The sequence below is a fragment of the Meleagris gallopavo genome, chromosome 17, assembly GCF_905368555.1.
Source record: "Meleagris gallopavo chromosome 17, MGAL_WU_HG_1.1, whole genome shotgun sequence".
NCBI classification, from domain to species: Eukaryota; Metazoa; Chordata; class Aves; order Galliformes; family Phasianidae; genus Meleagris; species Meleagris gallopavo.
Genome location: NC_139420.1, coordinates 3,253,528 through 3,276,653, shown reverse-complemented (window position 1 = coordinate 3,276,653; position 23,126 = coordinate 3,253,528). Strand labels below are relative to the sequence as shown.

The 23,126-nt window shown below is 38.9% G+C and overlaps 2 protein-coding genes across 4 annotated transcripts; one reads left to right on the top strand and one right to left on the bottom strand.

Annotated features, from left to right (window-relative positions):
- Positions 1-237: 237 nt before the first annotated feature.
- STX2 (syntaxin 2) lies at positions 238-15,782 on the bottom strand. Of its 3 annotated transcripts, none has more exons than XM_085238710.1 (11): positions 15,479-15,782; positions 11,119-11,190; positions 10,660-10,759; positions 10,001-10,075; positions 8,622-8,695; positions 8,315-8,423; positions 6,132-6,205; positions 5,884-6,021; positions 4,368-4,478; positions 3,712-3,760; positions 238-2,276 (listed from the first exon to the last, which is right to left on the bottom strand). In XM_085238710.1, the coding sequence occupies exons 1-11, from the start codon at positions 15,506-15,508 to the stop codon at positions 2,185-2,187; spliced, it is 924 nt and encodes a 307-aa protein (XP_085094836.1). In that variant the 5' UTR covers positions 15,509-15,782; the 3' UTR covers positions 238-2,184. The 3 variants fall into 3 exon arrangements, with proteins under 3 accessions (XP_085094836.1, XP_085094833.1, XP_085094835.1); XM_085238707.1 differs by having other exon boundaries at positions 3,633-3,760; positions 15,479-15,780; XM_085238709.1 differs by lacking the exon at positions 3,712-3,760 and having other exon boundaries at positions 15,479-15,780.
- A 2,304-nt stretch (positions 15,783-18,086) lies between these two features.
- RAN (RAN, member RAS oncogene family) lies at positions 18,087-22,103 on the top strand. Its single transcript, XM_085238512.1, has 7 exons — positions 18,087-18,202; positions 19,056-19,098; positions 19,810-19,894; positions 19,983-20,108; positions 21,064-21,251; positions 21,632-21,802; positions 21,910-22,103. Exons 2-7 carry the CDS (start codon positions 19,063-19,065, stop codon positions 21,952-21,954), a joined length of 651 nt encoding a protein of 216 aa, XP_085094638.1. The 5' UTR covers positions 18,087-18,202; positions 19,056-19,062; the 3' UTR covers positions 21,955-22,103.
- Positions 22,104-23,126: the final 1,023 nt, after the last annotated feature.

Below are 23,126 nucleotides of genomic sequence, written 5' to 3'. Positions count from 1 at the left end.
TGAAGATGTACTTTTATAAGGATCTTTTTGAAAATACATGAGTATCTTTATACGATTACTCTATTTTTCAGGTTTAATGTTTAATCAAGCTACACGAGAATACTGTAAATGAGTAAGACACAGCAGTTGTTTGATGTGTGTGCTGGTATGCAAAAGCACACCAGCCTTATTCAAACACTTACTGGAAATATTCACAAAGGTCACAATAACATCATGAATATAAAAATAGCCACAAGATACTTGCTTAGATAAATTTATTCGTGCATAGGTTAGAGATGTTTTTCACATAAACCTCTTCATTCTGTTAATATTGTGGAGAACAAGTTCTGTTTTGAAACAGAGACAGCTATATAACAAAAGAAAATAAGAAGGCATGGAGTGGTACATTCTAATTTGTTTTTAGTGGGCAAAGTATTGCATTATTAATTAAGAAAAAAGAATCAACGTGACTGGATTTGGGGCACTATTTAAGATAACCAGATGTTGAATGGAACGGATCCCCTCCCCAGTATACTTTGTATAAATAATTAATATTTTTTAAAATCTAGAAAACCATAGAATAGAAAATATATTACCTAGAATTATTAAACATGCAACCAATCTTTCCTTACTTTGCATGTAAACTTCCCCACAACCATTGGTGAGTGTTCTGGATGTCAAAGTAAAAAAAAAAAAAAAAAAAGTTCATTAATGAAGTTAATTTCTTCAACTTCTTTATGGCTGGCTTGCAAAAGAGAGTTTTTAAAGTCTTTAATGTTTGACATCTGAATAGCTCCAGCATATTCACAGGATAATCGGACAAAGCAGGAATATTCATACATATATAATATATTGTAAACTTGGTTGAATTTTACGAAGTAAAAAAAAGACTGAATTACATTTTAGTGAATAACTGATCTCAGACACTTCCCATAAAACATAAGTTCAAGGATTCTAATTGAGTTATTGCAAATAATGTTATAGTTTAATATTTGGAAACATTGACAAGCACTGTTTTAAATCGCGCTTAAAATGTTACATTATAATTTCCTCTATTTCTCTTACAGTGTAAATATATCTACATATCTACATGGATATCCTAAACAATGAGAAATCAAAAAATTCAAGTTACAAATATTTTACACACAAAATACAAAAATAACCTTTAACATTAAATGCAGTTATTTGGTTACATTTGAAGTCTTTCAAACTTTCAAGTACTGCAAGCTAGTATTACAATACAGATGCATATTCACTAAAACACTTCATATATGTTATATAGTACATACATTTTGTAACAAATCAGTGTCTTAGTTTATATTACGTTTTTAAGTTTTCTGACTGTTTATTCTTCCATGTGCTCTATTCACACCTCAACATTAGCAAGCTTCTGAAAATCAAATCTTGACTTGGCTTTATTGAAGCAAGTATGATTTCTATCATTCCTGCAAGCAATAAGGCTGAACTGTTATTCTGTACAAAGACCATTTGTAAAATTACCTGATGAAGATCAAATTGTGTGCTTTGTTTCTGTATTACTTCTACCAGAAAATATTTTCTAATATAAAGACAAGGAAATATTTAAAGCAATAAGCCATAGTCATATAGAAAAAAAAACTGTTAAGTTTTAAAAAAAAAATCTTTGCTTTTCAAAGTGTAATGTAGGAGGCAGACCAGTAAATATCTAAGTGGTCTTTTCAGGATAAAATATTTTCTCACTTGCTGGAAATAACTTTTAAGTATTAAGATAGACAGGTTAAGATGAATAAATATATTTAAAGGCATAGGTACAGTTAAAAATATGTTCACAGAAATACTAACTTAGAAGCAGCACAGGCAAGGCTATAAAAATTGTGATTAGAATTATAGTAGTGATAGGAATAAAAAAAATCCAAACAGTTAAAACTCAAGTATCTTAACTCCCTATTTAAACTGTTTGTAACACTGAAATATGAAAGCATCCAAGTTGCTTTAGTTCAAAACAATTAAAAGCAAGTTTCAGTCTTACTGTAAATTTATAGTTTATGATAAAAATATACATAACCTGGTACATTCCAATCTTCATTTATAAGTAAACATAAGAGTGACTGTTTTCATTTTAGCCATTAATGACAGGTCATCACATATTTGTGTAAGGCATCTTCTATCAGAAAAGGTTTGGTTTTACTGAAGATATCTTTTGGAGCTTCTGGAAGCGTGTAGCTTTTAGAATACGCTTGCTATGATAGTGTTGTTGCTAGGATAATTCCAAGTATCAGAAGTAGTACAGTTACACATATAATTATGAATATCAATTTCTGGAAAAAAAAAAAGACAAGTTTAAATTGAAGCATCCAGTCAGATACGGAACTTCTTACATATGTCATACCCACAGCAAATTAATAACACTGGTATCTATTTCAAGCTTGGATTTTCTTTTTGAATAAAACTTACTGCCATGATTTCCTGTTGTTTGTCATTGATTTCTAACAATTAGTAGCTAAGGTGCGTAAGAATTCTGTGTTTTTATTTTGAGAATAATTATTACCTATATGCAACTTCTGTAAGTATTACATATAAAAACAACCACAACAACAAACAGCTACTTATCAAAGTCAAGTCAAATATGCTAACACTGCCTAGAGCTGCCCACCTTAGATAAATATTTGTAGCCTGTTCAAACTTTTGCAATTGCACTCAGGGAAATTGAACAAATCATCATTAAGAATATTGTACAGTTAACAGCTCAGAAGAGCTACACAAAAATTAAAAGGTTCTATGAATGTGCATAGAAATGTGACATTAGGTCATGTAGTTCTATCAGCAACAATACAGATAAGCCTGTTATCTGCACAGAAACTTCAATCTAATGTTAAAACTAAAAAGTTTGCATACCAAAAATTGTGTTAGTACAGACAGCAGAATTCCTGACTAGTGTCTGAAATGAACATACTCCCTCATGGTCCTTCATAAATATTTTCAAGACCCTAGAGATAGAAAGTTGAGTTTCTGCTGGACTCTTCTGAGTTAATTACTATAATCTCCTTAGCCTGGCTAGATGTTATTATGATAACAAGTAGATAAGTATAGCAAAAGTATGAAGATTGAAGGAATTCTCACATTTACATCCTCAAATTCAGGTTTGAATCTTTGCAGATATTCCTCTTACAAATACATTGTCATCTGGTTTCATTTGGTCTACTATTAATATAAGAGCTTCATTTTAGGATGTTCTGCAACACAAAATAGCCAACTTTATGGCCGCAGACACCTACTTCAATGCAAGCTCTGTTTAAAACCAGAGAAGATCACATCTGACAAAGTTCAAGGTATAATCTCTATCTTAATGTAGTCTGTCGATGTGAACTTGAAATATATTAGAAATTCAAAGGATTGAGACAATAAGTTGTGGGTTTTTTTTTTCTCCTCCTCATTTCATTTTGTGTTTACAGATCATCAGGAGTACGACTGCAATCTGTAAATTTAACAATTCACCACTAGATGTCAGTTTTCAGCATCTACATGCATGGAACTTTTATAGCATGCAGAGAGTGAGAAGTAGTCACCAATTAATGTCAAGTTTGCTCCCCTCTCCAGAAGTAACCAAAAGCATATTAAGAGTTAGTACACCAAAGAAGTTAACAGAGCAAAACAGTAGTTGATTAGTTACTTACTGCCACACTGGCAGGAAGTCATGCATGCTGAAGTTACCCAAGTATCACCGAATACCAACAGACAAACCAATAATTAGACCAATTACGACGATCAACACCAATGACACAATGATAATAATCCACATTTTCTGTCAAAAACAAGGTATTATTTTAATATCAAGCACATTAAAACTTATATTTATTTTCAATTTTTAAAAATCAGTTCCGAGATCCCCATTCATTTTTAAAGCTTGCAACACTCTTGAATTGGATAAAATTTTCTCTAAACTTCTGGTATAAGAAAAAAACATTTTTAAACAGTGTTTACAGGTAAGTTACTGTGATTAACACTGATGTAGTGATCAAAAAGGAAAAAAAATACAGCTTACAAGTATGTAAGTGGGTTCTTCCGGCGTTTAACTATAGTTAATAAAACAGGCATAAGAATAAAAGGAAGCTTCTTTCTCTGCTAGTAACACCAAGTTTTAGTATTAAAGCTATCAAACAAATTCAACACACTGTTTTTGTTTTGGTTCATGAAATCCTTTGGTAAATCTCCCTCTGCCATATACAGATTTATAACAAAAGCCCTATAACCAATGTTTTCTAATTTTAAATACCAAATCTTTAAAATAAGTAAAGTACATCTATTAATTCTACCTGAATAAGATAAAAAAGTTCAACTAAAATTGAAGGCTGCTTAACAGCACGCAATGTTAACTTGCTGACTAGGACAATTACAAGAAGACCACGTACCCTTCGTGCTTTACTTTGATATTTAACCGCCTTCTTTGTCTCTTCTTTAGCATGTTCCACATAATCTGTTGCATTCATCACATTCTTTTCTATGTTGTTGATCATTTCACCCTTAAAATTAAACGTTGAACAAAAAAGTTTATTACTGGCATGCGGGGATCCCTGTTCCATGAATCTGAGAAAAAAGGCTACAGGATAACAACATCATTTTAATCAAAATATTTTACATTAGTGGCAGAGATGTTTTGTGCTTTGATATGCAATGAAAAAAAGGGAATGAGAAGCAAGGGCTCAAAGATCTAACCAAGGAAGTGACATTCATGGGCAAGGGAGGTGTATTTCTGTTTTGAAAGAATACACCATTGACTGGTAAAACATACCTTGCATTCAAAGATATGTTTTCAGATGTTCAGTCTAAAACTGACATACCATAAGGTCACACATCCCTGATGGTGCTTTGAAGTGGGGAGAGATATTGACTATTTTGATACAAAGTCTAATGGTTATCAAAAAAAAAAAAAAAAAAAAAAAAAACAACCCCACACATACAGTGGTAACATCAGGAAGCAAAATACAAAGTTGAGTGTTTATAATGTCAATACATAAATTCAAATTAATTATGATGAATGAAATTTGGAAATGAAATGGAAGGATTGGTGAAAAGTAACAGTAAATCTATTACCTGCATTTCTGTCCATCAGAAGAAAAAAAATCAGCAGCATTAAACAGCAAAGCATTAAAGAATGATACACAAGTAATTTTTTTGTTTGTTTAGTTCTAGTTCTTTAGGAAACTATTACCAGTTTCCCCTGTCTCTATATTTAGTATTAAAGCAACATAAGACTTAAAACTCAATTTAGAAAAAGGTCCTCTTCAGAAAAGTTTCTTTCCTGAACATTATTCTTCTCACTTCCCAGCAGAAATAAAAAAAACTCTAAGAATGGAAGTTCAAAATACTATAGTTAGCTAATATGTATACAAAGACTGCAAATATAACAAGTTTACACACACCTCAAGTTGAAGAACATGAATGAGACAAACTGAATTACTTTTCAACTGATCCCTTTATATTTGTGCTTATTGTAATAATCATGCCTTTGTATTATACGCAAGTTGCAAAAATCCTTGCTACGTTTAACTCTTACAAGTCACCATATCAGGGAGAATCCTGGACTTCCACACCAATAGCCAGCATTCCAGGACAGAGTTGTTCTTAAACACACATAGAAGGTTCCAGTGTGTATTGAAATACAAGTATGCAGCAGAAGAAAGTATACTTAAGATCCTAGCTGCAAAGAAATTCTAGGCTTAGTTATCCAAAACACATACCATCAGTACATCTCAACTGTACATTTGTTCAAAACGAAACACAAATTTTAGTGATGAACTTTCATATATTCTAACTGCGGCCCAAAAACACTAAGAAACAGATCTGCATTACTTCCACATATTTCTAAAGACGAAGACAAAAAAAAAAATCTAACTTCAGTAAATGTATTTTAATTGGTTCGTTTACCTGAGTCTCAACAAACATAGCCATGTCCATAAACATTTCGTGTAGTTCCCGTATACTGGACTCCAGTTTCATAATATCCTTGTGCCGTGACTCAATTTCATTCAGAGCTTGCCTAGTTATTTGGGAGTCTGATATAATCTTTGGTAGAACAAAAGATACAGAGATAAGTACTTAAGCATTGACACACACTTCTAAATAACAGAACAAACAGAACAGATTATTGACGTGACTGGACCAGAAATACATACGTCAGAAGTGAAAATTGAAGGATTACCACTCTCTAACATTTCCTCCAGTTCCTCATCAGTGGTGGTCTTTCCAGCTAGAATAAACATAACAGTACTTCATATAACATCACACATTAATGAATAAAATTTTGCAGAAGTATAACAATAAGAAAATTCTTGTATTGCAATTTTTCAAGATAAAAAAAAAAAGCAATACTTAGCCATTACTGGGTATCAGGGCCGATCCAAAAGTAATGCTTCTTGTTTATTATATTGGCCCATGATGTCAGTGGCAGACAATGGGGGATGACAGGAGAGGCTGAACCTTTCTGCCAATATTCCTTTATGCCTTGTTGCCATGTAACAACTCACAGCAGAGGGACAGCCTGATAAAAAGGCATCTGACAGGAAAGTGCATATGGAGCAAAGGTGTGTCGCTGAATTCATCCATGCAGAAAGAACTGCACACACTGACATTCATGGATGCTTAGTGAACAGAGAGGCAGTGTATAGTGAGTTTCAGCAGTGGCAACAGTGGGTTACCTCCACTAGAGCAGATACTTACAAGAGCTACATTCAGGCTCCTGTTCAAAGCTGGCAAAAAAATGCACAGCTAATAGTGGTAACTATGGTGAAAAATAGTGCTTTGTAACTGAGAATTTGCTCTATCAAATAGTGTTGTTGCACTCTTTGTTGTAGTTTCCACAGAAATAAATGAGAGGCATTACTTTATACAGTGACTTACATACTACCTTACATTTAAAAAACAGAAAATATCAAGTAGTAGCCAGATAAATGTACTAGATTCAAAACTAGGGTGAAGAATTGCTGATGATTTTTTTGGTCAAATTGAAGAATTTGATCAGAAATGTTTAGAACACACATTTGAATCCAGGTGGGTGTTCTGCACAAGGAAGAACTCAAAGAGTATTTACATAAGATTCAGTATTTACCTGCGCAACCAAGTTGCACTGACACCTGATTTGCTTCCTCCCTCCCACCAGCCACTGTGGCAAGGGATAGAATCTTCACAGAAAGCAGATTCTAGCAGCTAACAAGGTTACATTCAAATCCCACGTAGAGAAGATTACTACCTATAGACTACCCTCATTTTCAGTTTTCATAGTTCACCTAACAACTTATGTTGTTCACTACTGCATGTTAGCCATTGCAGTGGTAAGATGGATCCAAATGTCTTGAGTTACACTGCATACTCAAGTTATTTCTATTGTACACAGTATATACAGATATTCAACTTATTTTACATAGGAAGATTAAGGATTTGTATTAGTTTATTTAATTTTATCTTAACATGAAAATTACAGTTTTAACGTTAATTAAATTAATACCCAAGAATGCTGCAAATCCTCCCATAAAGGGCTGAAGAAAAGCTAAAGGAGCAAATTAGTTCATTGTGACATTAACTTAAAAGAACTGCATACTGAGATATTATGGTCCCTTCCCTCAGAAACATGAGCAACGAACTTAACTCGCCAAATAAATTACACTGAAATGCTGAATTAAATCATACTCAGTATGCAAGTCTAATGAAAAAGAAAGGAGAAGCAGAGGTTAAGTGAAGTCTTACAATTTGCTAACTTTTCTGTTTGCATTTTTCATTAAATGTATATTTGCCTTTACAGGAAATATTCACAAGTCTAACTTCAGCTACAAGGTGTTATGGGTGCTTTGGATATTTTTTGAAATAGGTGGTGAAGTAGGTCAAAGTTAGGGGCCTTTAGGAATCAACAGTTATCACTAATGAAAGAAGAGGGTGAATCATTCAACAGATGATTACAGTATGTCTAACAGTAGCACTGATTTTATTGCAGATGAATTAAAAAAAAAAAAAGACACAGATTCTTACTGACACAAACAGCACAACGTGAGAATGGACGACTTCCTGATTATCATGTTTTTGAATGGCTTTTCATAACAGTCACTATAGAATACATTCATTATCTTGAAAACACAGCTTTTGCATGCAACCTAGATGTTTCCTTTGCGGAAAATTTAAGAAATAAAGGAATTTTATTTAATATTCTGTAACAGAAATGTTTCTTTTCCTCTCCCTTTCACATGCTTCAAGAAGCCAAGGTGCATGGTCTTCAGTACCACCTTTAAGTAATAAGAAAAAAGGGAGGTATAACAATACAATATTTATTTTTATTTTATCTTAAAAAAAGCATATTGAGGTCACTTACTTATCTCTAATTGCCTCTGTATCCGACCTTTGCTGCGCTCTCGAAAAAGAGTTTGGGTCTCGTTGTATTCCGTCATGACCTCCACAAACTTGTGAGCTAATACAGAGTGCTGTTTTTTTCAGGATTTAAAAATGTGCAAAAAGGTTTATTTTCTTTCTTAATAGAGCAAATACGACTGTACAACAATCAAAAGTGGTATTGAAATTTCAGTCAAACAGAACGTGGAGTTCTGAAACAGAAACATGAAACTTATTCTCTGATTAAGTAACATCCTTTCATTTTCTTTAAATTTGTGATGTTATCATACCTGAGTTTTTCTTATTCTGAGATCCACTGATGTTCGATTTGCATTTTCACCCTGATCAAAGCTTTGTTCAATAGCTAAGAGAAAATACAAAAACTGTGTGAATCAACAGCGCAAATACAGTACATGAGATAGTATAGATTCAACAATGCAGCTCAGTTGTTTTGTAAACACTACACATTTTTACTTTTTTCATATACAAGCACCACATAAACATGCTTAACTTTTCTTGCATGCACATTTTCTGCATGCATGTGGTGATAAGGAGGGAGAAGGGAAGTGAAATTTATATCTATTTTAAATAACTTTTTAAAATAGTAACTACATCAATACCTTTTGTAGAGTCACACAAATATCTGCTTACTCTGGGGACAGCTCAAAAAATCTAACAAAATAGGTTCCTTTTACATTTTAAGTGATAAACACCATATCTAACTGTTTAGAGAACAAAAGTATATAGTAATTGCAATCTAGAAATATTCAAAGAATCAATACACTTCAAAACTTATGCTGAATAGGTAAAGGAACATCTATGGGGAAACTCACAATAAAATTACTTGGCCTAAAGAAATTTAAAACAACAGATGCTATAGAGCAGTTTCTTATTTGTCACATGGACTGCCTCTTTGCAGCTGAGCTTCTCCCAAAACAACATTTCAGTCACAAAATACATTTCTACACAGAGAAATTACTTTGTACCTTCTAGGTTATTTCTGCAAACAAGCTCTTTGCCCTGAGCAGGCAGGCAGTGCTGAGACCTGATATTTATCAGCTATGAAGTGTGTTAAGGAAGGATGAAGTAGAGAATAACGTAAGTGACATAAGCTGCACATCAGTTGGCAAGAATGGGGAAGTTTTTTTATTTTCAGAAGGTCAATTAACAAGAGAATACAGGTACTGCAAAAACACATTATCAGGGTTCCAGGATAATGTTGACATCATGGAGCAAGATGTTAAGCAAGGAGGAGGAAGCACAACAGTGAGAGAGACAAAGTAAGGTCCTGATGGTATATATTCAAAAAAAAAGAAGCACATAAAATATATGGAGACAGAAGCCCTTATCACAGTTCATTGCAATTCTCTCCTCCAATACCAACAGTAATTAATAATATGTTGAGTTATGGAACTCAAAACCATGCAAGACCCAAATCTGTATCAACACATGCAAAAAGCTGAAATGATTAAAACAGTTAATTACTTTCTTAAGTTTTTTTTAAGACTTGGGGACCAGCTGGCAAGAGCTGGACAGTATAACATACAGATACAGAACAGAGTTAAAGGTTATAAATTCAGCTGCAATGCATCACATCTGTAACACTGCTACTGCTAGCATCCTGAACGTGTTACAAGTGATGACAGTTTTAATTCTCCCCACAACTTACCTTTTAACCTAGCTCGAATTTTATTAGCAATCTTCTTTATTTCCTCATTTAATTCTTCAAGTTCCTCCTTCGTTCCTTAAAAAAAAAGTCCAGAACTATTGATGATTGATAACATATCAGAAAGTGTCCTTCTCAAAAGACATTCAAGTAATCTTTAGAAACTGCCTATGACTAGCAATGTCATTACAAGCAATGTCATGTTCCTACACAGTACAGATGCATTACTGCATTTGTGCTTAAAATTGTGCTCTATCAGACGAGTTAGCAAGGACCATGGATTTTAAGGATTCAGATGAATGCTTCATTAATCAAACGATCATTGATTCTGACTTAAAGCAAAAAAAGCAATCAGCAGAAATCACTCAAAAGAATGCACAAACATCTGTCCACAAATAAGGAAGATGTGGAGAAAAAAATTAAAAACAGAAGTTCAGTTTCAACAATAACATAAGAATCAGGTCCACAAAAAACTACTCCACAAAAATACCTTTGCATCTTTTCTTCCCAGTTCACTAAAACCTGCCTAAAGCACAGGCATGCCTTGGACTATGAAGTGTTGAGAAAAACTGCTGAGTTCTACTCTGACACATTGAAATCAAATTTGTTTATTTCACCTATCTGGTCACACATCCTTGAAATCTAGAACAAGTGATACTCACTCCCTTCAGGATTTGGGGCTGACAAGATAATGCTGTGCTGTTTTTTCACTTCTTCCACATTTTGTGCTATTTTTGCTATGTTATTTCTAATTTCCTCAACCTAGAAGAAGAGAAATATGTCAATGAAAGCATTAAAACAATCACATATCAAGTTGTTGGGTTTTTGTAATACATCTTTGGTACTAAAAATCTTGAAGTATTCAATCACAGCAGTAGTAAATATCTGACAAATTTCGGACTGCAATCACCCCCCGTGGACATTTAAACAGCTTTACATTCAAAACAATAAAATCCACTTTTATGTACCATGGAAAAGAATCCAGGAAAACACCGAGAAGGGAGCTGCGTGGCATACAGGAAATCTAGAGCCTTTCCTATTTATTAAAACAGGACCTTACAGAAATAACAAAAATTAATAAAGAAAATTTTAATGCAGCAAAAAGGTATGTAAAACTTTACCTGTTGGAAAAAATCATCCATAAAATGGTCTTTTTCAACAATAACAGTCTCTCCATCTTCATTTCCTTTACACTGTAAAAGGTAACAAAATCTATGAAAACTCAGGATACTATTTTGACACCACAAAGGTTTCTTCCCTATTGCTTCTGCACATATGTTTTTGTCAGCAGCCTGATAAGTTAGGAGCTGTTCCTCTTCTGAGGACTGCAATCTAAAAACAAATAAGCAGAGGTCAAAGAAAGTCACCTGACCACTATAAAATTAGGAAGGTAAAGCACGTCTTCCTCTGTAAACAACTCTAAGACAGAACCAGTCTGTGAGCTCTTACAGTTTGCAATCCCTGTCAAAAAAAAGTATTAAAATATAATTTTGCAAATAAATATATAGATTCTCTCACTTGGTAAAGATATTTCCATATCGAATCCCACATGAACCAACAAATCATATCCAGTTTCACCAGTATGAAGACGATAAATGAAACCCTCACACAGAACCACTAAGAGAGGCATTGATGATCTTCTGACATGTGATGTAATGATTCAAACACTGAAAGCTAGAACAAAGCTATCAACAACTATTTACTAGTTTCATCCTTGGATGCTTTCAAAGCTGCTATTCAACACCAATTTAGAGATAATTATGTTACACTAAACATGCATGCACTACATAATGGATAAACCCTAGGAACAGGAGCTAGCCAAGCAGCAGCTCCCAGTGATGGCTCCTGCAGATTTCCAGAGCACTCAGCCCAGTGCATTCCCTGATTGGCACTTCCCTAAACGGTGAGTCAGCTCAGCACAAGTGCTTCTTGATATAAATAGACTCAAATTTGGTCAAGGGAAGAGAGCCATGCATGACAGAAGTAAGGAGTTCCAGCTTCATGTTCTCTAGTTCCCGCTGTAGTGCAGAGACTGCTTGAACTGCACTGAATCCAAATTAGTACAAGATTACTGTATTGTTCCACAGACAATGGATTATCACCTTACAAAAACTAATTACAAGATAGGTAATATTAAAGGACTTTCACAATCAACTAATGTCAAAACTTTGTTATTGTCTAATTAAGTTACTTTCAACGATGGTCTGAGCATAAAATCTACCAGGGGTACTCCAAATCTTTAAGTAAATTTTTCATTTACACTTTGTCAAGGAGTCCATTAAGTTGTATAATAATATTTTTGTCAGAAATCATCTGCTTTTCATGCTAATAGGAGCCACAGTGTCCCAGCTGAAATAAAAGACTTGAGATGTTACTGCTCTCCTGGACCACTCCATGATCAATTCACTTCATGTCACATCCCCAGCCATTTCTGGTAGTTACTCATGGGAAGATGATCCTTATGACAATATTAAAGAATTCATCCTTAGGGACTGTAACAAATTAACAGCCTTGCTTAATAAAATGAATGGTAGTCTATGCCCAAAAGAAGTCACTTAATATAAATCACTTTTGCTCATATCAAAGACTGTGGTGCTGAAAAGCCACCAGACATAAGGCAATGAGCTATATTTTAAAAGATGTCCGTTTTCATCATTTATGTAAAGAACACCTTCTGCATACATTTAATGAATAAAAATGTTTTCTAATTATTTATAAGGAAATCATTTAGATAATGAAACAAACAAAAAAGAAAATAGTATGAGTTAAAAGATTAAACATTAGCTTTTTCTGTGGTCAAATCTTATTGAAACACTAAACATCTGAGCCAATCTTAATCAAACAAAAGATATAAAGTCTTTCTCCTAAGTCCTATCTGTACAAACGCAGCTGCAACAAAGCAGAGCTGCACCATCAGGCAGCCTGCAGTCTGTCCCACATATACTTCGCCTTCACGTTTGGTTGCAGTGACGTGAATGACAGATAAATTGGCTCCCTACAATTTGCTGAAAGATTTATGTACTGTCTACTTTGAACATCAGCACTTGAAGGACACCTGATGACTTGTCACCCTCTGTTCTTTATGTACTTAAGTCATCACATACCTAAGACAGAGCTTATTCACTAACTCTTCAACTGAAGTGACATGTTCTTTTGACAAGCACAGTCCATCCAAGATGAAATTTAGCACAAACATATTCCTTCTCCTAGGCCTTATCTCTGTAGAATAACTATTACAAAAAGAACTGATAAAAAAAGTCCCACGTTGATGCCAACACCAAGCAAGCTAATGGTCTGTTTGCAGCTCTAACCTTGACCTTGGGATTGAGAATCTGGGCCATACACCTCTAACATTCAGACATACAAAACGTACCAAGTTTCTTCAAAGGTGGGGTTAAATGACAGAACTCAGATACTTGGGCAAATGTCATTTCTCTCAGCTCCCATCTGAGATGGGATGCTTTTTATTCAACTTCTGACATTTTGCATGCCTTCCATAACGGCAGAAGCAAGGCTAGTACAAGAACCCTTACCAAATTAATTACTAAATTTTGAAATAGACAGATTTCTGGTTTAAAAATGACTTTTACTTGCCCCGGAATTCAATTCAAAGTTATTCTGAGTCCAGATCATGAGCTGTCTTCCTGTGTCAGGCTACAAAAAGAACTAACCATCACCACCCCAGTGAGTCAGAGCCAACCAGCTAACAGACTGGAGCAGAATGCTGCAGTGAGAGCAGCTCCTGAAGTACAGCACCACCACACCCCATCTACCCCCCCCTCTGAGAATGCAGCAGGTGCCTAGCTGCTGTCCATGCACAACTTGTAACACCTTTAAAAATTGCACAGAGAACTTACAGGCTAAATAAGCTGTGCTGTCTAAAGTTATTTGGGATAGAAACATATCTGAGATTCACAAATACCAGATTCACAGCTATCCCTGCACACCATAGCTTTACACACGCACTCCCACATTATTCATAGAACTGAATGGCATATAAGGAAGCAATCTTCAGGACACTGTAAATCTTTATGGTTGCCTGTCCCAAGTAACTCATTACCTTTGTTATACAAGCAACCTTTAACTCGTAAAAAATACTACTTAATGTGTTTTTATGCACTCTAGAATCACTTGGTTTATCTAATCTGGAGAAAAGGGAGACTCCAAGTTGACGCCCTTGCTCCCTATAACTTACTGAGGAGGGGAAGCAGAGGCAGTGCTGGGCTCTTTTCTCATGGAAGCGATGTCAGCATACACAGGAACAGCACAGAACTGCACTTGGGAGGTTTGGATCAGATACTAGGAAAAGTTATTCACCATGAAGGTGGTTAGAGACTAGAACAGACAACCTGGTGGTTTGACACCTCATGTCTTCAGGTGGCGTCTGGATAATGCCGTCAATGCTTTAACTTTTGGTTAAAACTGAAGTGGTTGGAAAGTTGGACTTGATCTCTATAGGTCCCACATTGAAGTTGAAGTCTTCTGAGCCTCCTTAAATACTTACTAGAGAATTTCCTACTGCAGAGGTGTTGCTACAGGTGTCATTGAATCTATAGGCACCAGGCTTCCCCCTGATCTGCAACAGTTTACTCAAACCACACCAGTGTTTCAAGAAATTCTCTTAGAGCACCAAGATTGCTCCTTTTCTGACAGCCAAAGAGTTGCCAGGCAGCTGGCAGGTCCAGCACCACACTAAGGTTCCCACCTTCTATAAAAGGCATAATTTCCTCTAGTTGGGAAAGAGATGCAGTATTACCTGAATGCTATAGTAACTGTTACAGGCAAGCAATTTCTTTCTCCAGCAAGTATTTTAACACTGTTTAAGTACCAAATACAATGTATTAACAAAACTATCAAAGAGCTACAATGTTATATCTTAATAAACCACAAGCACTGACAGGTAACATTTTTCCTCCTCCAAAAATAGGGCTCAAGAAAGGCATTACTGCTTCTAACAACATGCAAACTTCAGTTTCTATTTCTTCTAAAATAAATACCACGCTTAACCAAAAAGGGAGAGCATATACAACAGACACTGGCGTTCACCATTTCTTTTTATTCTCAGATTAGGAAAAAAAAAAAAGTGACAAGCCACGCAGGAAAACTTTCCTTTAGACCAGGCCACATCCTGTTGATGAGAGACATCGCTGCACCTCCCTCCAACTACCCCATTTTCTTTCTCAGAACGCCGTTCCCAGAACACACATAAAGGGAAGGAAGGGAACGGATAAACACGACACGCTTCTATTTTGTCAACACGGGCAAAATAAACCCTGCGGAGAGCTGGACCGACGCACTGCCAGTTACACGTCTCCCGCCCCGCACCGCAGGGCAGCAAAACGCGCCCGGCGCGGCCGGAGCCCCGCAGCCCGCGCATTTCCCGCCCGAGGACACTCCTGCGGCGCAGCCGCAGCGGCCCGGGCCGCGCGCCCCTCTCCGACCGTTACGCCCCGCGGCCATGTTGGCCCCCGCCGCCCTCACCTCTGCCAGGTCAGCCAACCGGTCCTTCATCCCCGCGGCGCCTCAGCTCCTCGCCGAGTACCGCTCCAGCGGGCCCGCTCGTCCTTCGCCGCCCGCTCGCAACAGCCGCTGTAGCCGCCGCCGCCCCGCTCAGGCCGGGCCCAGCGCTCGGGCCCCGCCCTCCTTCCGCGGTGCGAGGGGCGGCGGCTGCGACCCCTCCCCACACGACGCACGCGCCCCAGGGTGACGCTATGAGGCCTCGCGCATGCGAGCTACGAGCCCCCGGCGGCGCCAGCCGCACTGGGAAGCCCGCCTTGGCTCGGACGTCACGGTGGGCGGGCAGGCGATGCTGGGCGGGAAGGGATCTGCGGCTGCGCGAGCGGAGGGGGTGGGATCGTGCTGTGAGGGGAATGGGCGGGAAAGCGTGCGTACGTACGTGAGCAGGAGCGCGCGCGGGCGGCTGTATGGTAGCGCAGTGACCTGCAGGGAGGTTCCGGTCTCGAAGCGGCAGTGCTGGCAGATATATACCCTCAAGAAACTGTGACTGTCTCGAGGGAGACAGTTGTAAAACGTTGTCATGTCGTTGCATTTCATTTAATTTTTCTCTGGTGTTTGACGTGGATAGGCTTCTCGAAATCATGATTAGTCCCAGAAGAGCACAGGCTGCTCCTCCCTCGGCTGCTACTCACAGCCCGGCAGCTGAGCGACCTGTTTCTGACTGGAAATGAGAAGCACGCTCTCCTGCAACAGAAGATGGAACACCCACTTTTTTTAACTCTTCAGCTATAAAGCGTTGAAAGGCATTGCCTTGCAATGATAGGACACCCAAAGCAATAAAGAATTTTATCCTAGTGTTAGACTGCAAATTTAAACTTCATGACTTAGCAATGTGAACTATAATTACTAGCGTATGATCCATTTTGCCTGCCGTGCTGTAAGTCACTAACTTCCCTTCAAACCTTTTAGTGCAGTTTCTGGTGTTGCTTTGAATATCAATGCAGACCTTGGCTCCTGCTGGAGCTCCTATTCCAGAGATGCTTCTACAATCACTGCTTGACCCGAGAGGTATATCCACATGTTGTCTTTGTCACAGTTTACAAATTGATTTTGTTTCCTGCTAACAGGGCAGTCAGTAAGTTAAGATACCATTCAGCTCTGTGACTGTATCCTTTTGTACCATTCCTCAGAGGTACCTTCACACCCTTACTGAAGGGCTGCCTTTTACCTTGCACGCGTGTCTGCCTCAGCGAGATGCTGCGTTTGTTCATGGCTGACCCAAATCAAGATATAGGGAATGTCACGTAGGAGTGTTTTAAAGATAATTACTCTGCTGATTATCTAGTGATATTGGCTAATCTCTTAGATAGTAATCTAACACTGCTGATGAACACTTTGGAAGCATTCTGTTGCCCTTCCTGAATGAAACTATCAGGAGAAGGTGTTTCGTACATCCTCTGAACCGAACACTGACTTTTGCATGATGATAACACCTGGATCTCACACAATAATTTATAAGAATTTGTCAATATTTGACAGGAGCTCAAAACCTGTGGTAAGGGACTTTTAGCCATTGATTTTACTTATTCCAAGTTAAAGTATTAAATAGTATTACCGCTTATGTTTCAAGAAAGAGAAGATTGTTAACTTATACATTTCTTACTCTGAGAAGTTTGTGAAGTACATTGAGCATTATGCAAACAAAGTTAGAGATTGATTTTTTTATTCCCTGGAAACTTTTTATATTCTTAAAAACTGCCAAAGTCCATTAACTTGGCTTTGTGGGCTTCTATTTATAAATGCACACCTACTAGTCAAAAGAGTGGAATTCACAAGGGTTTTATAAAGGTAGTACTGTGCTGAGAAAAATGTATGGGCTACATATTCTAAAACATATTCCATATTCTTCCTAGTGCCTGAAGGTGATCAACAAACATGCTAAAAAACACCAACAAAACAAGCACTAAAAATCTAGTTTGTCCAAGAAAAGGAAAGGGGAGGGAAGGAGCAACCAGTTCAGCAAGGCAGTGTTTTTTCAACAAAGAATATCTTATGCAATGCTTAAGATTCAATTGCTATCAAATAAGCAAAATGTAGAGCAGAGTGCAGTGACTCCTGTAGATTTTCTCTCCATTTTGCTACGAAGTGGGAAACGAACAGGACATAAGCTGCACTTGGATGTAACATCTACCATTGAATAACACTGGTGTTATTTCAGGCCAGAGTCATTTAAAAATCCATCCGTTCTAGATTACGGATGCTCCAACCGGCATTATGCAGACCACACGAACACTGCCTAACTACAACAAGGGAAAAATCGGAGCAGATGGACATGAGTGCGAAGCCAGGAACTGGGAATGCATCGCTCTCTGCAAAGCATCTGCTCCGTTCTTTGAAAGAGTTTACGAACAACTTCGTTCCGCTATAATATGAACGTGAGGGCTTAGAGAACTGCTACGGGGCAGCGCGGAGCCAAGCACTGCCCAGCTGCCTCCTTTCCAGCGGCAGCCGCGTGGTCCGACGGCTGCCGGCCGCGCACAAGCACGGGGTGCCGGAGCCGGCAGAACCGGGCCGGCTCCGCGAGCCGCCGCCATGGCGCCCAACAACGGCCGCCCGCCCACGTGACGCCGGCCCCTCCCCCTCCCCACGGCCGCGCGGCGTCGCTCTCGGGTATTTGAACCGCGCTTCCGCCATCTTCCCAGCGCCCAGTCACGGCACAGAGCGACGCGGATAGAAGCCTCGGGGAAGGTAACGGGGTCGAGACGTCCTTCTCTTCTCTCTAGGGTCGGGTGGGGGGAAGCAGGGCCGCCGTGAATGGGGTGGTGGGGGCGGTTGCCGTTAGTGGCCGTCTGGTGGGAGCTGGGTTGGGTCGCGCTGAGGCCGGGCTAGCTTGAGCACCGCGCCGGGCGCCGTGCCTGCGTGGCGGCCCTGGCCTCCGCCCCTTGATGGGAGCGGAGCGGTGCGAGAACGGCGCCCGTCTCCGTCCCAGAAGAAAGGGCGGGAGGAGAATGGGAGCGGGGCCTCCAACGGCCCGGGTGACCGTGGGGGAGGGGAAGCGGTGCGCTGCTCAGTCATGGTGCCATGGGGCCCGGCCGGCGCTGCGGGGATGGGAGCTGCGTTCGGAGACCCGCGGGACGCGTTCCGAGCTCCGCCGCCCGGGGAGGTTTCCAACGGGATGGGAGAGTGATGCGGGGCACTTCCTACGGAGCGAGGCCGAGGCCGGCTTTCTTTGAGGCACCCCGCGGAGGCCGCGGCTCGGCCCCGTTTTCGTAGCCTAGTAGCCCGAGGGGCGCGGCGGCGGCCTTCCGTTACGGGCTCCGGGGCTGGGCGGGGAGCCGTTGCCGCCATTACCGCACGCTTCCACCGCGTGCGGGGCGGCTCGGAGGCTCTTCCTGCCCCATCCGGGGCCCAGGACCACACGCGGGGAGGGGAGCGGCGGCCCGGGCCGAAGCTCGGCCTACGCGGCGGCGGCCGCTGACTGGCGCGCGGAGCACGCGCTTCGGGAGGCGGTTTGGGAGCCGAGAACGGCGGCCGGCCCCTTCCGGCGGGGCCTTGAACCAGCTCGTCTCTGTGAGCTCACATGCTTCCATTTCCCCTGCAGACCCAGCATGGCTGCCCAAGGAGAGCCCCAAGTGCAGTTTAAGGTAAGGGGTCGTAACTTTCTATTTTTCTTCCTTTTCCTCTAGAAGAGTAGCAAGAACAACTCTCAAGAACTGCTGTGGATGGTAGGTTTGGTTTTAAAGTGCTGACTTCTTAGCAATGTGCTTAGCCCATTGTGTGCTGCATTGCCTTACAACAGCATTCTATTGTACTATCAGTCTGGTGCTATTTGCAGCTCTATATAAAAATAACTTTACGTAAAGCACCACTTAAGATGTGTTGACTTCATGGAGCGATATTCACAGCAACTAAGTGCTAAGAGTGATTTAGAGCAACTTGTTTTATACTGCATCAACTACTAGGGGCAGAACATCATTGAGCAGAGTTGTTACCTTAACAGCCAGAAGTCATTAAGACTGCTTCATGGAAGATTGATATTTGTTTTTTTTTTTTGTGTGTGTTCATCCAGTATATTTCATTTGTTAGTAAAACAGTTTTTTTTTCCAATTGCAAGATTACAGTTTTTTTCTCCAGTAATTCAGATGCTTGTAGTTTAGTATAACTATATGGATGATGTGTTCTAGTTCTCAATTATAGGGACTAGCTGAGTTTGGACAGGAGTTACAGAATGACAAGTTTAACAAATTAGAGCCCAACATAGTAAGTTATTTTGTTGGGAATTTCAGTGTTTGCTTTACAGTATTTTGTAAGACAAAGTATGTTGCTCTGACCTTCTTTCTTAAACGTATTAACAGCTTGTCCTGGTTGGTGATGGTGGCACTGGTAAAACAACATTTGTAAAACGTCATTTGACTGGTGAATTTGAGAAGAAATATGTAGGTATGTCTGAAGAAATATTCAAGATCTAGTGTATTACAATTGAAATTATAGTTCTCAACTTACTGAGTGCTTTTTCCTATCACCGCAGCAACGTTGGGTGTTGAAGTTCATCCTCTGGTATTCCATACTAATAGAGGCCCTATTAAATTTAATGTATGGGACACAGCTGGCCAGGAGAAATTTGGTGGTCTGCGAGATGGCTATTACATCCAAGGTAAGATGCTTATATGTAGAGAGATCCTGTATTCTATTCAGTTTGGCCACTCCGAAAGCTTTCAGTGTGGCTTTCACAGGTGAGCTGGTTTATGAGTTTTCAAACTCTGTATAAATATGATCAGATAGATTTTTGTACTAAAACTTAGTTTCAGTCTGCTGCTGTTTTGATATTACTGAAGAGTAATCATGCACCTTAAGTGATAGTTCTCATGAAATTAAGTGGTTAAGAGATAAGTGTGCTTGAGTAAAAATTCTCTGCACCAGCACAGGCTAGTAAGATGCTTAGAAGAAACAAACTGTAAAACTTGAAATAGTATAAGGAAGTTCCAGCCTCTAGCAAGAATATGTAGTTGCCTTTCTAAAGATGTAGTGTTAGTCCCTTATCTTCAAGCTCTGTTTTGTGATACTTAGGTCACCTGCATATCTTTTAACATTCTGCAAGGGAGGCTTAAAGCCTGACTTTTCCTTTAGAAATATAGAATCAGGTGTTCTGCAAGCTGTTCTGGCAGGGGCATTCTGAGATGTGAACTACAAACTCTCAACTTGTGTGAAAGCCTCAATAGGCTGAGATTAGTTCAATAGGTGTTAAGATGTTTTTCTCAGGTATTTAGGTGAATTAAAATTTTCTTTTGCAACTCTTGTGTAATTTGTGCCATACAACAGTAGAATGTTCACAGGACAGCTGCATGAATAAAACTAGTTAGCATTTAGGGTTGAGAACCACATGTAAGATGACAGGACAGGGTCACGGGCTGAGTTCTGTGGACTCCTGCACATAGATCTTCCTGCATGCTGGTCTGGTAAACAGCATATTTTCAACTGTGAGACTGAGGAGAAAGCTAATGCTAGTGCTCTTAATAAGTGATTATTGCGGGTACTCTTTTCCACTCCATTTTATAAGAAAGTGCTTACTGTCTGATGTAATTGTTTGGGTTTTTTTTTTTTTTTTACAGCTCAGTGTGCCATTATAATGTTTGATGTAACATCAAGAGTTACTTACAAGAATGTACCTAACTGGCATAGAGACCTGGTACGGGTATGTGAAAACATCCCTATAGTGTTGTGTGGCAACAAAGTGGATATTAAGGACAGAAAAGTCAAGGCAAAATCCATTGTCTTCCACAGGAAGAAGAATCTCCAGGTATGATGGCATGATTTTGCAGGATTAGAGATTTATTAAGTATATTAACTGCATTTTTGTACTGTTCAGTCATTCAGAGTTAGGAATAAGATGAAATTAGACCAAGTCACAGGAAAAAGTAGAGGTGCTATTGTGTCCTGAAATCATCTTTGATCACACTGTGTTCCTTAAGAGTATTGATTTCTGCCTATTGGTATGAAACTGCATTTCTAGTCTCTCATATTTCAAATATTTCTGAGGACATAGGCAGAAGTCATGAAGTTAAAAAGACTACTAAGACACATAAGAACTGCTTGTGTGCATGATTGTGTGCATCTTACTATGTTCTAAGTATTGGTGGCAGATGGTCTTTCATATATTGAATATACTTTTTTTTCCAGTATTATGACATTTCAGCCAAGAGTAACTACAACTTTGAGAAGCCGTTCCTCTGGCTTGCTAGGAAGCTAATTGGAGATCCTAACTTGGAATTTGTTGCCATGCCTGCTCTTGCACCACCTGAAGTTGTTATGGACCCAGCACTGGCAGCACAGTATGAGCAAGACTTACAGGTAACTGAGGAAGAGTGCTAAAGTCAAATGATTACCTGACAGATGGCTACTTGCCCTAGGAACCCAGATACTAAGATCAGTGCCTAAATGTTACTTCTCTTTTCCAGATTGCTCAAACCACTGCACTGCCAGATGAAGATGATGACCTGTAAGGGATGAAGCTGGAGCCCAGCGTCAGAAGTCTAGTTTTATAGGCAACTGTCCTGTGATGTCAGTGGTGCAGCGTGTTTGCCACTTTATTATCTAGCTGAGCAGAACATGTGCTTAATCTTTGGGATGCTGAAAGAGATGAATGGGCTTCGGAGTGAGTGTGGCAGTTCAAAACAAAAAAACCAACAAAACTTCATAATTTTGGACCTGCATATTTAGCTGTTTTTTGGACTGCAATTACTTTCCCTTTTGAGTTTCAAATATAAGACTGCTGCAGTCACATCAAAGTGTTATGTGGTTAATCTTGTTTCTGTCATTCCCATTCTTTTTTTTTTTGTTTAGATAATAAAGTTGTATTTCAAATATCTCTAAGCAAGTGAATTTTCATGCGTTGTTAGAAAAAGTCTTGTATTTTCTTCCCTTTGTTATGCTCCTCTTACTAAATCAGAGCTAACAGTTAACCTTCCATTCATTTCCTGAAGCATACACCTAAAGCATTGGAGGGAAGCTGAACTAACTGCCAGGTAAAACTAAAGCAGTGAACACTTGACTGGCATGTGGAGCTGGATTGCCAGCTAAGCATAAATTGACCTATACCAAGTGGGAAATGACCTATACCACGTGGTCTGAGGAGTGTCTTTGAGAGTTAAGTATGTAGTTCAGCTTGCATATGTTACCTTTAGATACTGTCTCTCAACTTTAACTGCATTACAACATGCCTTCACAGAGCTGTTTTCTTTTAAGTAGCCAAGAATAAATGACATTTAGGTCTGTTAAGTGACTACAAGCTGTATCTTTGCATGGAGCATCATTCAGTAGAACTATAGTCAATTAAACTAAGCATCTTTAAACTCACTAACTAGAAGACAGTTATAGATGAGCTTAAAATGCTCTTGGCTAAAGAACAGCATATTAACTGAAACCCCATATAATACCTAGACTTTACTGTAACTGCACCAAGTTCTTAATTTGAAACTAGTTAATTCCAGCACAAATGATGGAAAACAATGCTTAGAGAATAATCTTGGTCAATATTAGTACTACCAGTAAACAAAAATACCATTTCTCAGTAGTGTTTGAGTATGTGAAGCCTTGGAACTCTTCAGTTTTGTATTTTTGGTTTCTTAATAAAGTGGAGCATTTCATTCCTTTTAACTTGCATGTTTGTATACAT